The sequence below is a fragment of the Teleopsis dalmanni genome, chromosome X, assembly GCF_002237135.1.
Source record: "Teleopsis dalmanni isolate 2A chromosome X, ASM223713v2, whole genome shotgun sequence".
NCBI classification, from domain to species: Eukaryota; Metazoa; Arthropoda; class Insecta; order Diptera; family Diopsidae; genus Teleopsis; species Teleopsis dalmanni.
In genome coordinates this window covers 54,652,401-54,671,173 of record NC_051848.1, presented here as the reverse complement: position 1 = coordinate 54,671,173, position 18,773 = coordinate 54,652,401, and the positions used below count along the sequence as shown (strand labels likewise).

General features: G+C 33.0%; 1 protein-coding gene across 8 annotated transcripts in view; it reads left to right on the top strand.

The window, feature by feature from the left end:
• Window positions 1–18,773, top strand: part of LOC119688944 (dentin sialophosphoprotein-like) — a 41,029-nt gene that overhangs the window by 8,610 nt on the left and 13,646 nt on the right. For 4 of the 8 annotated variants that reach the window (XM_038103626.1, XM_038103633.1, XM_038103629.1 and 1 more), the window contains exons 7-13: window positions 3,589–3,774; window positions 5,261–5,515; window positions 8,513–8,734; window positions 9,642–9,836; window positions 10,714–10,899; window positions 12,343–12,582; window positions 17,769–17,963. In XM_038103626.1, coding sequence (XP_037959554.1) covers window positions 3,589–3,774; window positions 5,261–5,515; window positions 8,513–8,734; window positions 9,642–9,836; window positions 10,714–10,899; window positions 12,343–12,582; window positions 17,769–17,963 — 1,479 coding nt within the window. The remainder of the gene's footprint in view (window positions 1–3,588; window positions 3,775–5,260; window positions 5,516–8,512; window positions 8,735–9,641; window positions 9,837–10,713; window positions 10,900–12,342; window positions 12,583–17,768; window positions 17,964–18,773) is intronic. The other 4 variants (XM_038103627.1, XM_038103630.1, XM_038103632.1 and 1 more) reach the window with 4 other exon arrangements.

Sequence of the window (18,773 nt, the reverse complement as noted above, 5' to 3'; positions counted from 1 at the left end):
TATAAAATAAATAATATAATTAAGTGATTACAGTATATATTCATTTAATGATATAATTATATAATAATAATGAAATTAAAATGTTTGAATTATGATAACTCATGTGACCGAAAAACTCCTAAGAAACTAAAAATACTTTGTAGCAGAAACATATACATATTAGTTTTTAGAAACCCAAACTCTAAGTGTAGTTCACTGTACATCTAATCATAATCAATCTGAAAACGTCAGAATTACTCGGCACAATCCATCAGTACATCACGTCTGTATTGCAAACTTTCCCTTAAAAAGGCTACTAGTTTACGCCAGTCTGCACCGTTTAGTGAATCATAGCATTCAGATGGAGTTAATATGGTTTTGCCCCAGTGGAACCATCTAATTTCACACAGGATAGGGCAGCGCCCCATGAGATGAATGATGTCTTCTTTTTCATACATATTACAAAGGGTGCAGTCAGTATTAGTTGTTTGTACGTATGGAACATAGTTCAGCCTTATCAGTTCTGTCCTTGCCTTGAATATTAATGATATTGTCGCGGCGTCAAACTTGTCATTGAAATAATTTCGATTGTTTAGATTATACTCCAACAGCTTATATGTATTTCTTGTACTGCTTACACGTGCTTGTCTTTCAAATTGGGTTCTCGAGCTGAGGTCAATATTTTGGAGTATTTGTGTTTGCCATTGGCGCCACAAAACTGTTTCATTGGATAAGGGGAGCTGCTGTATTCTTCAGCAAGTGCATCCCATTGAGCACAGAACTGCGATCTGGATTGAAGTAAGTATTTTACGACGATTTTTGGCAGCCGGTGATCTTGCATTTTCATTACTTTATTGATATAATCAAAATGCAGTTGTAATGTGAATGTATATAATATTGGCAGCCCAATATATAATAATTCAGCTTCATCGGAATGTTGATAGCCCCATCGGAATGTTGATAGCCCCATCGGTATGTTGATAACCCCACACTTGTGCTGCGTAACACATAATCGATCTGACGGTTGCTACGAACATTTTATATTTCGTGCTATGACACACATTTCTTCTACTAAAAAGTTGATTCCAGGTATTATTTAGTGCCACTTTTAAGTCGGAAAGTTTTTGTCGAGTGTTATTTGCAAAATTCATGTTCGACGTCTTAATACTCCTAAACATTTGAATACGTTTACTACTTCTAGATCTACCCCATTTAAGTTCCAACTATCGGTCCTTGCTTTTCTACCTCTGTTGTCTTTCACAATCATTACTTTTGATTTATCGCAGTTAATTTGTAGGCTCCATGTTTGACAATACTGTTGCAGTGCGTTTATCATCTTCTGGAGTGTTTGGGCATCTTCTGCAAGTAATACCATGTCGTCCGCATACAATAATACTTTAAAACATTGTGAACCTAAACAAACTCCACCAGGCAAAATACACGATGTGTCATCTACATACAGCGCAAAAAGTAGTGGACTTAGAAGACAACCTTGTTTGACACCACGATTTGACTCAAACCAGTCCAATAGATATTACTATCCTAAACCGCAGTTGCGTTTTTGATATATAAACTTTGAATTTCATTTAACATTTTCGTTGAGATGCCAATATTACTTAGTTTCAGAAAGAGGCTACGCCTATCGATGGTGTCAAAAGCCGCCTTGAAATCTACTAAAAACAATTGAGGTCAGCACAAAAATATTGTCTACGGTCGAGTATGATTTCCTAAAACTTGCCTGATAATCGCTCAGTAGGTGATATGTTTCCACCCAGTTGGTTATTCGGGTAAGAAGAATAGAGGTGAATATTTTTGTGATCACATTAAAAAAAGAGATACCTCTGTAATTAAATCGGTCGCCGACATCGCCTTTTTTAAAAATGGGAAATATAATGTTTTTTTTGAAACTATTAGGAACGTTCTCTGATTCAAAGATACTATTATAGGCAGTTGTCAAATAATTTACGAATTTCGTTGACGAATTTTTTAGAAATTCTGCCGGTACTCTGTCCACACCTGGTGCTTTCCTGTCTTTACTTCGCTTTATCGCGGCCGTTACTTCTATTGTGCTTATTTCATGATCCAGTTCTTGTACTGTCGAGTAGGGCAACGCGAAATTATGTTGTACTGCCGACATTTCTTCATATAGTAATCCTTTGTAATAGCTAGCCAGTATACTAATATCCACCTTAATAGGTTTGTGTGATTTGGATCCATTTAGCGTTCTGACTAGAGCCCAAAAGTCTTTACTGTCCGTTACTTAATTTATAACTACCTCTAGTTGCATAAAGTATTCCTGGTGTTTCCGTTTACATATCTCTTTGAAAGCTTTATTTGCTGCATGATAATTTATTTTGGAGACATTTGATGATGTTTTCCTCATCAGCGTTAGAAATTTCATCGATTTTTTACGTGCTTCCCCACATTCACTATCAAACCATGGTTGGCGACGTATTGTGCTGGTAGGTTTCTGCATAAAATCAGCTGCTTTGGTAACGCACAGCAGCAGATCATCACTTTGTATTTGCTCAACAGCGCTTGCATATTGATCAGTGATCCTGTACAGCTACTCCCTGTATCTTGTCGCGTATTGGTCGCTCCATCGTAGCTTGGGTAAAAGTTGCATTTCCTCCACATATTGAACATTTTGCATGTTGATGTTGATGCATAGAGGCATGTGATCGGAGAAGGATTCATTTTGAACAAGGAAATCACTTACATAGTGGTGCCATTTGCCAGTTATTAAGCAGTAATCGATGGTTGATGCAGCCTGAGCTTTATAATAAGTGTAGCTGCCTTCTGTGTCGCTTCGTGTTCTACCATTCAGTACCGTTAAATCAAAAGACTCACATAGCTCAATGAGTTTTTTGCCGTTTGAATCTAATGTTTTGTCATTTGCACTTCGAGAAGTATTTGCATATCCAGCAGCTGTATATATACTTTCCGTTCATTATAGTTGGTACATATATTTTTTACCTTGGTACCGTATAGTAATTGTAAAGCAGCACCCGCATCATCATATATTTAACTATATTTATGTATTTATTTGTACATTAATGTTACCATTTAATAAGTATTTAGTCATCTCTTTATTATCATTTATTTATCATTTGGTTGTGCCTTTATTACCATTTTAATATTACAATGGTAATATTTTTATTATCACCAAATTGTCTTAGTTATATCCTTATTGATACATATTCATATGCTTATATACTTCAATATATATATACTACATATACTACAATGTATTCATATATCATATATCAAAACTTTTCGGTTTATGGTTGGGAGTAAAGTAGGATTTCACATAAATTATAGTCTGTAGGCCATGGTATGTAACTTTTTACTGGTGTATCTCCAGTGGCTAGCTTTCATGGTTTATAACCATGAAAATATATCGAGCCATGACAGTGACGAAGCTCTAGTCAGTATATAACTAGAGGTTTGGACACATAAATAATGTAATATTATACAATATATCACGTCTAGTAAAACTCTCTTAAATATTATTACAATTCTGTGCAATTCAGTATATTATGCATAATAACACAATACTATTTAATGTATTTCATATTCTTTACGAAGAACTGTGTTTTTTTTTTATAGAAAACAATGTTTGTCGTGATAGTACTACTTATCAACAGAACGAACAAAAAGTAATTACTCAAATGAAAACAACAGAAACATGCGGAAATAAGTTATCACTAAATTCGAATACGGACATTGATACCGATACCGACACAGAGTCTGAGAGGGACTCTTCGGAGACAGAGTCTACAGACAATCCAAATGGTAAGAAAGAGAATATTACAAAATTTACAATATGTACCTATGTAATCTCAAACACCTCAGTATACTGTATACACTATATATACTATATATATACTGTATACAGCAGTTTCCAACACGTATAGTGAAACTCACCTAAGTATTCGAGAGCTAGGTAGAACTGGCACAGAAGAGCGGAAGGTGAAACTGAAGATCAGAGCACTTTGAATAGATCCACTTAATAACTTATCTTGGTGGTAGGGTAATTTATAAATACACAATTTAAAATTTTTTTGTTTTCTTTTAATATAATAAAAGTATAATGTATTTTGAGATTTCAATTTTCATTATCCTTTGTTCCAAATTTTATCTGGCTTACTGTAAGCAAAGACTGTCGTAATGAAATGATCATAAATTTTATATTTGATGGTCTGAATGAAATACACATTTTTGCATTTACATCGTCCAGTTACCAACAATCTGTTACATTTGGTCTAATTTAAAGAATTTTAAACTCGCACTGTTTTAGAAGGGTTTTAAAATACACAAATCATTTTATTGGAACATTTTAACTTAGCCATTAAAGCAGCTGGTTCGGTGTAAAGGAAAAATCCCTAGCGGATATGTTTTTAATATTTTAAATGAATGTACCTCTGCTCTCAAAAGTTTCATCACTGAATGGTGTACGTACTTTGTTATTTCTTAGGTGAGCATATTACTTAACAGACCTGAAGACTTTTCAGCTTGAAAAAAGAAATAATAGATATGACTTGGTAGTACGGTAAAAGAATTTAAAGTTGCAATCCTATTACTGAGCCAACTGACTTGGTTATATATATTTCTTATAATAAAACTCTCTGAAATATCCGAAAGGAATTGTGGTATTTACACATACGAAGAATATGATCGAAAAAAGTGAAATACTCCAGATCAACTGCAGTTGAAAAGACTTTAAATTGAGGTATTTAATAACTTACCCTGAAATCAATCGCTCTCAAAATAAACTGCTTTGAATTTAATTGTAATAAAACTAAATGTAATCTTGAAGACATCTGTTTTTCCATTCTTGCCTGTTCCTTGATGTCCTAACTTGGTCCGTTTTAAAATAAATGTTGACGTCTCTTCTTATTTCACTGTTCTTCTACTTACGAGGACGTAATTAGTACAAACATTTTTAACTGAACAGGTCTGACGAATAAGATCTTCCCGTTAAAAAGATTCGTCAAAGAGCTTTCGTAGATTTAAGGTATACGACAAGAAAATCTAGAACGTAACGATACAACTAAATTCTTCGACATCTATATTACTTAACAATATAATAGGGCTTCCAATTTAAAAGAGAAAACTTGTATTTGGATTGGTGGTTAGAAGAAAGTAAGTCAAAGGGAGCGATCTTAAGTACAGTCATAAGTTACGGACAATCTGTTTAACTTAAGGCATTAAATGACACTATCATATTTTATGTACTACATTTTATATTATAACAAAGCTTTGTTCAATGTATTCTCAGACTACATCAGTGACGAACTCTTGTACGCATATGCGCAATCAATACAAGATTTACTCAACCAAACGCCGGAAACAAAACCAAATGATGAAAGAAAGTTATCATCTCTGGAAACAGGCGTTGATTCATTAAATAACGAAGTGAAGCAAAATAATCCTTCGGAATTAGCTGAGCAATTACATGCGGGAAATGCCGGTGACTGCGATAATAATAAGACAAGTGACAATAATTATTCAACGTTGTCAGATAAACTTCTTGGTAAGTACTGCTTTTTTTCTTAAGTTTTTGTTTTCTTACTTTTTCTTGAAAAAAGTTTAATTAGTAATATAATAGACATTTTAAAATGTTAACTAACTTTACACTTTGATTCCAATGAAGTAATTCCAATAAACTTCTCTCTATCCACGACAAATTATGTATACCATATATAACGTAGTTCACGTTTAACACACGCTAGTTTGCAGAAGAAAAAAAAGCTCGCCATGAGACGATAATTACGATTGAGAATGAAAACAGACAGACTCGTGTTTTTTTTCGGAAAGTACAAAGAGATGGGTGGAAAACACCAAAAGCCTGAGACCTTAACGCACTGAAACTACTTTTTAGGAATGAATTGTAAAGATTTCAGCTATTGTCCGTGAAGGTCATTGTGCTAAAAATCTTATTCGAGTAGTCAGGGATGACTTTGAGTATTGGAGGAGTTTAAGAGATGGATGGTAAAAAGAGATGGGTGGAAAACACCAAAAGTCTGAGACCTTAACGCACTAAAACTACTTTTTGGGAATGAATTGTAAAGATTTCAGCTATTGTCCGTGAAGGTCATTGTGCTAAAAATCTTATTCGAATAGTCAGGGATGACTTTGAGTATTGGAGGAGTTTAATGCAGCAACTCAGTTGGAGATAAATCATTAAACTGGAGCTGACTCTGATGAGCTCGTGAAATAGCTGACTCTGGCCTGAAAAATGCAATTTTGATATTGATTCAACAAATAACTACTAACAATAGGTAGACGCATTTACTAAAATTAGTTAAAAATTTTGTCTACAAATTAAAGTAAAACATTAAAGAAATCACCTTCCACAGCTAGTGCCCAAAACAAGGCACCTACATTCTTTCACGAGTAGAGTGAGTAAGATTTACACCGCCGCTAAAAACACATAGTAGCACCAGAAATATCAGTTGAAGTTAGTATAGATAATTTTAAAAGAAAAATTTTTCTTCTGCATCATAAATTGATTATTTTTTTTATCTGTTAATGAATCAATCAACCCAAATAATTGTTCAAGTCTGTAATTCATCAACATATGTCTTTCAAATCATGACATTGAGAATTTTCATCTAATATATTGTATCTGTATGTAGACGCATCTTTTAAAATCTTCATTTCTCAGTATAAGCTAGATTTTATTACTTTGTGATCTGAGTTGCAGAGTCAACACTTGTGACTTTATTCATCTATTAGATGCACATAATACGTAGGGAGCTCGACTTATAGGTATAGCTACTAACATAATATTTACACTTCCCTAACTTTAATGTTATAGTTATGATTATTATATTTATCAGCTAATGGGTTGTAAATGAGTTTACTCTCTCTCTAGTCATTTCTCTAGTAATACTATTTCGTGTTGATTCGAGATATCTACGACGTGGTGTGTTTCATATTCCCCACTTTTCAGCGTGCACTATGGCTTGTGTATGTGATGCAGAGTGGGGTATGGGTTGTTCTATGCAGTATAAAGTATTTGCTATATACTATTTTTATCAAAATAGTACTTTTATATATAAAAATTTTTACATACGTATTGTAAGCGGAACCGTTCTCCACCCATAGGCAACATCATGCATGATTCATGTATGTTGTAGCCTGAAATATTATTGTTTAGTTATTAATAGGATAGCCCATTGGGAGTGGTGAAGTATATTAGTATGTAGGAGTGGCTTCAGTAAAACTACACCACTGGTAATAAGTGCCAATTCTTGAAGTCTACTTATTTTTTATTTTTACTTTTATTTTTTATTTTAATAATATTTTATTTATTGTTATTGTTATTATTATTTTATTTTTATTATTGTTATCATTATTATTATATTTTTTATTATAATATGTAATATGTTTTTGATTTTATTTTATTATTAGTACAATAATGACAAACTTACGTTACTTAACATACGAGACGATATTACATTTGAGGAGTTTTTCATTCACTCTGATGAACCTGGGTAGTTCCTAGGCGAAACGCGTTAGTGGAAACTAATAGAGAAGTGAACGAATGGCGTTCGAATATCTCTTAATATTTTAGCCTCTCGCAGAAAAACACGGACCAACCGAGAGTTGTCAGTATATGTAATGTTTTATATTTTTCACTCATATAATTTTAAATTTCATGTATATTATTTTCTATTTTTTAGTCATATTAGTATTCATCTATAGTTATATTAATGCCCCTTTGGTTTTATTAGTATTTATCTTTATATTTTCATTTTTGTAATAATTTATATTTTATTATATCTGTTTATGATTGTACTATTTTATTATCATTCTATAATACTTTGTTATATTATTATAATCCTTAAGTTACTATGTTATTTATTTATATAGTTAGTTTTTATAAATCTCGGTTTATTTTTATATTTCGGCATTTATTTATTTATATATTTTAATATACTTAACTATAGATATGTATTTATTTGTACATTAATGTTACCATTTAATAAGTATTTAGTCATCTCTTTATTATCATTTATTTATCATTTGGTTGTGCCTTTATTACCATTTTAATATTACAATGGTAATATTTTTATTATCACCAAATTGTCTTAGTTATATCCTTATTGATACATATTCATATGCTTATATACTTCAATATATATATACTACATATACTACAATGTATTCATATATCATATATCAAAACTTTTCGGTTTATGGTTGGGAGTAAAGTAGGATATCACATAAATTATAGTCTGTAGGCTATAGTATGTAACTTTTTACTGGTGTATCTCCAGTAGCTAGCTTTCATGGTTTATAACCATGAAAATATATCGAGCCATGACAGTGACGAAGCTCTAGTCAGTATATAACTAGAGGTTCGGACACATAAATAATGTAATATTATACAATATATCACGTCTAGTAAAACTCTCTTAAATATTATTACAATTCTGTGCAATTCAGTATATTATGCATAATAACACAATACTATTTAATGTATTTCATATTCTTTACGAAGAACTGTGTTTTTTTTTTATAGAAAACAATGTTTGTCGTGATAGTACTACTTATCAACAGAACGAACAAAAAGTAATTACTCAAATGAAAACAACAGAAACATGCGGAAATAAGTTATCACTAAATTCGAATACGGACATTGAATCCGATACCGATACTGATAGCGATAGCGATACCGATAGCTATACCGACACCAACTCTGAAAGTTATTCATCGGAGACAGAGTCTTCAGACAATCCAAATGGTAAGAAAGAGAATATTACAAAATTTGCAATATGTACCTATGTAATCTCAAACACCTCAGTATACACCTATATACTGTATACAGCAGTTTCCATCACGTATAGTGAAACTATTATTTGACAGACCTGAAGACTTTCAGCTTGAAAATAGAAACAATAGATATGACTTGGTAGTACGGTAAAAGAATTTAAAGTTGCAATCCTATTACTGAGCCAACTAACTTGGTTATATATATTACTTATAATAAAACTCTCTGAAATATCCGAAAGGAATTGTGGTATTTACACATACGAAGAATACGATCGAAAAAAGTGAAATACTCCAGATCAACTGCAGTTGAAAAGACTTTAAATTGAGGTATTTAATAACTTACCCTGAAATCAATCGCTCTCAAAATAAACTGCTTTGAATTTAATTGTAATAAAACTAAATGTAATCTTGAAAACATCTGTTTTTCCATTCTTGCCTGTTCCTTGTAGCTAACTTGGTCCGTTTTAAAATAAATGTTGACGTCTCTTCTTATTTTACTGTTCTTCTACTTACGAGGACGTAATTAGTACAAACATTTTTAACTGAACAGGTCTGACGAATACGATCTTTCCGTTAAAAAGGTTCTTCAAAGAGCTTTCATAGATTTAAGGTATACGACAAGAAAATCTAGAACGTAACGATACAATTAAATTCTTCGACATCTATATTACTTAACAATATAATAGGGCTTCCAATTTAAAAGAGAAAACTTGTATTTGGATTGGTGGTTAAGAAAAAGTAAGTGAAAGGGAACGAACTTAATGACAGACCTAAGTTACAGGTAATCTGTTTAATTTAAGACATTTTAGGAATCTATCATATTTTATGTACTACGTTCTATATTAAAACAAATCAACTAAAAACAATGTTTTTCATAGAACAACATGATTATGCTGGTTTACCAGCATATGAGCAATCAATACAAGATATGATTACCCTAATGAAGATGACAAAACCAAATGATGAAAGTAAGTCACCATCATCTCTGGGAACAGGCATTGATTCAGGAAATAACGAAATGATTCAAAATAGTGCTCCGGAGTTAGCTGAGAAATTACATGTGGGAAATGCCGGTGAGTATGAGAAAACTGAGACAAGTGATAATAGGTATTTAACTTTGCCAGATCAATGTCTTGGTAAGTACTAATTTTGGTTTGGTTTTTATTTACTTCCACCAAAAATACCAATAATTGGTCTTTAGTTCTTTGTTTTTGAATAATTTATTTTATATTATAATATCTATTGTATATACAAATATTCAATCTATCATTTTAGGATAAATAAATTAGGATATGTTACTTCATAAATCCAAAAATCAGTTTTGAATTGCTTTTGTATACATATAATCCACAAGTAATCGTGACTTGATTTAATATGAAATATGTGGCATCTTTTTACTAAGATAGAATCTAAGTTGTTGAGGGAGAATTGTGAAATCAGAATTGTGAAATAGTATCAATTGCTGCAGTAGTAAGCGTGTTCTGGAATAACATTCCTGGATAAGCTAGCAGATATACAATTTAATAATTTCATATTAGAGCTTTGAATATTTATTTTTATATGTGTATATATTGTGTAATATACACATTGTTTGAGAGGAGCGTCTCAACTTAGTCATTGACTGAGTTGGTAAGGCGTTAAAAAAGACCCTAGCATGAATGATTTAAATATTTTAATCAAATCCACCCCTCATCTTAAAACATTCGTAACTAAATGGTGTATGTCCACTGTTAGTTCGTAGACGTCCATACTACTCAACAGACATAAATACTGTTCTGTTTGAAAAACGAAACCACAGATATGAACTGATAGTACCGTAAAGGAAACAAAAGTTGCCATCCCATTAATAGCCTAAAATAGTATATCATAGGTATCACAATTTTGTTTAATATATTTTATATATTTTAGTGAATGTAGTGTATTTTAACGAATAACTATATCTGTTTATAGAAAACAATCTTCGTCGTAAGAAAACTACTAATCAACGGAAAAAACAAAAAGCAGATACTGAACAGATAACAACAGAACCATTCGGAAGTAAGTTATCACCATTTTTGGACAGGCTTATTAAATCGGGACACATTAAGGAATTTGAAAGTGACTCTTCAGAGTCAGAATCTTCAGAGGCTCTTGATGGTAAGAAAGAGAACGTTGAGAACGTAATAATTTGTGTGTTATATAATATATTTCATTTTAACTTTTAAATTGAGTGGTATTGTTTTTGTGACGTAAATGTGTGATTCGATGTGTTACTCATCAATGTACACTTGCTTATTAAATACTACAACTGTCATTATTCTTTGTTCCATATTGCATTTAGCTTACTGTAATCATTGAATGCAACTAGTAAATATACTTAAGACTAACAAGCATTTTTAGTTTGATAAATTATAAATATTTATACTAACGTTTTATTACTTATTGAGGTCAAAGGGTATTATACGTTTTAATCTTGGTACTGAGTTAGTGCGTTGACTAATTGCAAAATATCTGCATTTTCATGTCACGTAATTTTCGAACCGTGAAGAACAGCATACGTTTTTATGACGTCCTTGAGAGGTTTTATTATTAGGTCACGATGTAGGTCTGTACCATGAATGTACCAGGGTGCATTTTTAAAATTTCTCAGGACTATGTTTTGGAAATGTTGTATTATCATAATATTACTCTTATTGATGTATTTCTATAACTGTATACCGTATGTCCATTCAAGCTTTAAGATTTCAATGTAAACCAGAAGTTTATTTTGCGTAAATAACACTGTTCAAATCCAGTTTTTTTGGATTTTAAAAACTTAATGAAATCTTATATTTCCTGAGCAGAAGCCAGAGGTATGGTTACTTCGCTGGCATTTTCTATTGTGAAAGCATTTCTAAGACATTCCGAAAAAATTTTTGTTTTCTGTTAATTGCTTTTTGTCCAAGCGAGTGTGTGAAATCTTTTTGCAGGAGAAATTAAAAATTGTCTAGAAATGTTTTGAAGGAGTCGTTTTAAGATGTTTTATCCTTTAAGTTAACCTTTTACAGACTCCTGAGCAGGGACTTATCCCCAGGAGATCTGGTCATTTGTCACTTCCGTTTAAGTTTGCGTTTTTCGGTAATAGAACTGCAAATATTTATACATAAATATACAAATATATAAATTTATTTAAAATGATTGAAATATACATTTTTGCATTCGGATTGTCCATTTACCTACGATTTGTTTCGTTTGTTCTAAATTTATTCTTGATTCTGAGAACATGATGTTCCAAAATATATCCTATGCTCCGATTAATTTAAGAAATTAGAATATGTCAATTACTTAACAAGTCGATCAGTCAGTTTAGAATTGGATTTATATACATATAATCCGAAAAATATTGTGACATGATTTAACTTGAAATATGTGGCATCTTTTAACTAACATGGGATAAAAGCTGCTATAAAGAAATTATGAAACCAGCGAAATTTATCACGCTTGATTCTCGCAGAATAGTATCAAATGCTAAAGTTATAATTGCATCTAGTTTTGTATTATGTATTATATATATTTTAGCATATATAATGAATTTTAACGAACGAATGTATTCTTATGTAGAAAGCAATGTTTGCTGTGATAATAATACTGATCAACAGAAGAAAGAAAAAGTAGATACTGAACAGATAACAACAGAACCATTCGGAAACAAGTCACCATATCTGGATACGGACATTAAATCAGAAAACATTAGAGAATATAAAATTGACTCTGTGAAGGATTTAGTTGATGTAGCTAATGAGAACTATATACATGATTCATGTGATAACAAATTTCAAAAGTCTCCACAGAAACACACTGGTAAGTACGAGTATATTAAATAACTTAAATATTGTGTTTAGTATTGCATATGGGTCATTCTTTTACAAACCGGACGGATTTTGGCAAAAAATGACCTCATGATCTCCGATTTGAGCTCCTTTCATAAAAGAAGAAGACCCATATCTCGGGAAAAAATTTTGTGCTTTTTTTTCTAGGAGATATGGACCCATGGGGTTAGTAGACACATGGTTAGCATAGTAGACACATTTTCAAATGGCTATATCTCAAGTTCTATAAAAGGTAGAAACTTAAAAGGTAGAAAAAAGAAAAAGAAACTTGAAATTTACAGCGTTTAAACATGGGTCCATATCTCTTCTTATTTTATGAAAGGAGCTCATAAAAAAAATTTCAGCCAAATCGGAGATCATGAGGTCAAGAAGGTGTCCGAGTTGTAAAAGAATGACCCATATAACACTTTAACTTTGAAGTTAAGTGGCATTATTGAATGGTTATTAGTATGGAATTCAACATACTTCTACTTTATTTTTTTTTTTTTTTAAATTTATTTTCTTATATTGCGACCTGTCAGTTCGGAATAGACAATAAACAATATTTTAATCAATCAATCAATCCAGTACGTTCCCATGGGAACATTGGGCCGTAGTGGTTACAGTTGTACCTATCGCATTGATTATGTTTAAACGTGAGTTTCGCACCTCCAAATCCGTTGTGCGTGTTGCCGAAGCAGGTGGATTCGCCGCATCAGTATGGGTACCACTTGGAGACTGTATTATCATCGGATTTTGACTAATGTTTTATCCAGAAAAGTAAAAGGAAGCAAAGCCCTGACGATGGGTTACAAGCGCAATGTCAGTCCTGTAAGCTTTGCACGTAGTGACAGGTCACTTTTAAATATGTTACTTGTTTAGCTTCATTATTCCTCATTCGACCTTACCGGCAAGGGAAGCCCTACCAGTAGCAAGCTGCCGCCGGCATCGCTCGAAGTTTCATCGTAACTACTGAGCCTCCTCAACACGTCAAGGTGGCAATCCCCGAGAAGGATAAACTCGAAGATTCATCGTAACTACTGAGCCTCCTCACCACGTCAAGGTGGCAATCCCCGAGAAGGATAAACTCGAAGATTCATCGTAACTACTGAGCCTCCTCACCACGTCAAGGTGGCAATCCCCGAGAAGGATAAACAATATTTGAAAGTGACTAAATACTTAAAATGTTTCTTAGCTTGAAAGGACTGTGCTCAGTAGTGCAGCCGTCTGTTGGAGTCGGACACATTAAAGTTCCAGTGGCGTTTGTTTGCGGAGGCGTGTGAACGTTCTTCCTTCTGCTATCATTCTGTTCATAAAGTGGTTGGGATGATGTAACATACGTTTTTTGTGTTTACTAGCTTGACTTTTTATAACATCCTTAACTACGGGAATGTTGAGATCACGATGTATACATTCATTTGATATATATCTAGGAGCATTTAAGATTAATCTAAGGGCTTTTGATTGACAACGTTGGATAATCTCAATATTTGAAGATGCAGCAGTTCCTCAGAGTTCAATGCCATATGTCCAGATTGGTTTCAGTATAGTTTTGTAGATAAGAACTTTATTTTCGACTGAGAGCTTTGAACTTTTGTTCAGTATCCAGTAGAGTCCCGCAGTCTGAAGCCAAGTGCTTTTCTTTTTGTAAAAATATGGTGCTTCCAAGTTAGTTTCGTGTCAAAGTGTATTTCTAAATATTTCGCTTGGGTAGATTGAAGGATTAACACATCATTAAGGCGTACCGGTGGACAATTTTTACTTCTCAGTGTAAAGCTTATTTGTGAAGACTTAGACTCATTTGCTTTTATTCTCCAGGTTTTAAGCCACTGGGAAATGTTATCTAGCACTCGCTGAAGTTTGTTGGATGTTAACTGGTGATTTTCGTCTGTAGCAATTATCAGAGTATCATCAGCAAAAGTCCCAATGTCAGTACCAATGGTGGTAGGCAAGTCGTTAGTGAAGAGTAAGTATAACACAAGTCCCAAAACACTGCCTTGTGGCACTCCAGCCTGAATTGGCTGCAAAGTTGAAATTTTTTCCCCCTGTTTTACAAAGAAATATCGTGACCGTTATTCCAAACTTTATCAAATGCCTGGGATATGTCCAGAAATGCTGCTGTGCAGAACTCCCTCTTGTCAAATGCTGTGTGTATAACATTAACCACTCTGTGTACTTGCTCTATTGTACTGTGCTTTTTTCTAAAACCAAATTGATGTTCTGGAATTAGTCTCCTTCTATTGGCAATGGACATTAATCTGGTAAAGAATGAATTTTCCAACAACTTGGACATAACCGGTAGAAGACTAATTGGTCTATATGACTTAACATTTTTAACCGTTTTTCCAGGTTTAAGTACCATGCTAATTAGAGCCACCTTGAATTCAGGAGGGATAAAGCCTTTTGTCACGATAGAATTAAAAATATTTCGCAGTAAAACTATTGCTTGATCCGGTAATTCCTTTAATATTTTTGAAGTAATTAGATCATAGCCGGGTGCTTTATTAATTTTTAGTTTTCTAATTTCAAATTTTATGTCGAAAATCGAGAATTTTCGTAATCTCTCTCATCTCTTCAGTTATACTATTCGGTGCTTCATTAATGTTTGGAATAAAAACTGTAGACAGATGGTCCGTAAATACTTTGCATTTTTGTATATCTGTTCGGGCCCATTGCGCAAGTTCATTTTTTACTGGTGGGTTGTGCGTTGATGCCTTTTTTTTGATTGCTCGCCAGAGTGAGTAGTTGGTGAAAGTAGTTGCGTCCAGTCGTTGGAGATTTCATTGTATTTCCAAATTTCTGGTTGTTTGCAGATGTTCTTTTAGTTTTTTGATCAGCACATTGAAAAGTTTTTTATCTTTTGGGGATTTGGTTTGTTGCTAGCGCCTTCCCGCTGCTTGTTTGACTCTAATAAGTTCTTGAGTCGTACTCCATAATGGTGTAGCGAGTTTTTGCATGTTTGGAGGCGTGGATCTATGTATGCCTAAAGACATCGCAGTGAGTTAATTTGTTGTGCAGATAAAATTTTTGAGCTTTAAGTTGTATATTCGATTTTATTTGTAATAAAACTGACGAGTGATCTGATGAAAGATCAAAGCTAGATTTACAGGATGAGTCATTTTGTTGCACTCCTTTAGTAACACAGAAGTCTAACAAGTCTGATATTTTTTTGGGATCCGTGGGCCAATAAGTTGGTTCTCCAGACGTGACAGTTAAAAGATTTTCGCTTCTTATAGCCGCTAGCATCTGTCGTCCTTTGGGTCTTGAAAGCCAAGTGCCTTTGGGTTTTGAAAGCCGCAATAAATCTGTTACCTAGAGTTCTAAAGAATTTTATATATATTGCCGTCTTAGTTTCGATTTTGGTGGACAATATACTGATGCTATTGTGATTGGGCCACACCAAGCTTTTGTTGAAATGCTGGTTGCTTGTATCTCTTCAGTGGGGTGTTGTTGCAATTCAAAGTGAAATATGCTTGTTTTAGCTAAAATGTCACTTCCACCATGAGCAGTTCCATCGGGATGGATAGTGTGGTAAAAGTCATAGCCTGGTACTTTGAAATAATGTTTTGAAGTGAAGCGTGTTTCAGATATTAGCATGATGTCTACTTTTTGATCTTTTAAGAATTCTTGTAGCTCTAAACCGTGTTTTGACAGCTCATTCGCATTCTAGAGGACTATATTTAAATCCTGTCGGACATAATTTAGTTGTCAGCGTGACAAGAACATTCATCAACGTACTGATTTGTTCTAACAATTAATTTATTACTATTAGAACTTCGCTCATTGTATCTGGAGATTTTGGAATAGGAATAGATTCAGGTGATTGTTCCACTAGCACAACTCCTTTTGGGAACCCTTGAGATAGAAGCTTTGCCTTTTCCTTCGTCAATTTCCTTGTTTGTAGTTGATGTTGGTTTGGGTCTTAGTGTTGGAAATTTCGCCGTTTGTATCTGCTTATAAATTGAACAACCTTTATAATTTGCAGGATGGTTTCCTTTACATAAGACACATTTGACTTCAGTACTTCTTCCCTGGATTGGACATTGAAACGAAGAATGATTTTTTGCACATTTGATGCACCTCGGATATCTTCGACAACAACTTTTCGTGTGGCCATAGTCTTGACAGTTACTACTCTGCGGAATGTTCCGTTTAGGACGAGGAGCCTCAAGCGTGACACGACTATGCATCAAATTCTTTATGCTGTAGATCTCCTTTTTATTTTGTTGAGGCTCAAGTTCTATAATGAAGAGAGGAAGTGGTTTTTTCGATTCTCTGTGTTTCATATTGAACACGTTTACAGCTTTATGGCCCACATCCGCCAGAGCTGTTTTAATGTCCTTGGTGTTGACAGACGAATGCATGTTTCTCAAAATAGCTTTAAAATTTAGTTCATCTTTAGGCTTGTAGGTATAAAACTCAGTTTTTTCCGATTCGAGTTGTTTTACTATCGTAACATAAGACTCAGTGGTTTTCGCTTGGATTTTTACTTTTTCATTGTTTAAAACTTTTAGCTCATAATTGTTTCCTACTTGTGAGGACAAAAGATTTATGAGAGGATTTATGTTGTTCACCCTGTCTACGAATATTGGTGGAGGTTTGGGCTGCTGTTTAGTGCCTTGCATCACTTCTTCACCTTCTTCTTCATCTATTTCTAGTACTAAAAATCTATTTACAGAACGGTTTGGATTGTCTAGCTAGTAACTATCTAATTTAGCTTGTTTTTTAGTTTGTTCAGCATTTTTTGAACGGCGAATTTCGGGACTTGAACGAGTTCTTTTCTGACTTTCTTTTTGAACTTTGATTTTTTGTACTGAAGAGTTTTCAAGAGAATTGCTTAATGGGTTTTCTTTTAAGTGAGTATTTTCCTTCGATTGAGTATGTTTTTAAAGAATTTTACTTCTACTTAATATGCATCACGTATATTATATACAGTATATACAGTATCTGAAATGTCCGAAAGCCATTTTGGTATTTGCATATAAAAAGAAGACGATCCGAAAGTTCCTTTTAATAGTAGTAAAAAATATTCCTGTTCCTCAAAATGAGTTTTGTCGTCTTAGGACAGACCTAAGTTACAGGTAATCTGTTTAATTTAAGACATTTTAGGAATCTATCATATTTTATGTACTACGTTCTATATTAAAACAAATCAACTAAAAACAATGTTTTTCATAGAACAACATGATTATGCTGGTTTACCAGCATATGAGCAATCAATACAAGATATGATTACCCTAATGAAGATGACAAAACCAAATGATGAAAGTAAGTCACCATCATCTCTGGGAACAGGCATTGATTCAGGAAATAACGAAATGATTCAAAATAGTGCTCCGGAGTTAGCTGAGAAATTACATGTGGGAAATGCCGGTGAGTATGAGAAAACTGAGACAAGTGATAATAGGTATTTAACTTTGTCAGATCAATTTCTTGGTAAGTACTAATTTTGGTTTGATTTTTATTTACTTCCACCAAAAATACCAATAATTGGTCTTTAGTTATAATATATATTGTATATACAAATATTTAATGTATCATTTTAGGATAAATAAATTAGGATATGCTACTTCATAAATCGAAAAATCAGTTTTCAATTGCTTTTGTATACATATAATCCACAAGTAATCGTGACTTGATTTAATCTGAAATATGTGGTATCTTTTAACTAAGATAATCTATGTAGCTGAGGGAGAATTGTGAAATCAGAGAAATTTATAGCCCTTGGTTTTCGCAAAATAGTATCAATTGCTGCAGTAGTAAGCGTGTTCTGGAATAACATTCCTGGAAAAGCTAGCAGATATACAATTTAATAATTTCATATTAGAGCTTTAAATATTTATTTTAATATGTGTATATATTGTGTAATTTACACATTGTTTGAGAGGAGCGTCTCAACTTAGTCATTGACTGAGTTGGTAAGGCGTTAAAAAAGACCCTAGCATGAATGATTTAAATATTTTAATCAAATCCACCCCTCATCTTAAAACATTCGTAACTAAATGGTGTATGTCCACTGTTAGTTCGTAGACGTCCATACTACTCAACAGACATAAATACTGTTCTGTTTGAAAAACGAAACCACAGATATGAACTGATAGTACCGTAAAGGAAACAAAAGTAGGCATCCCATTAATAACCCAAAATAGTATATCATAGGTATCACAATTTTGTTTAATATAT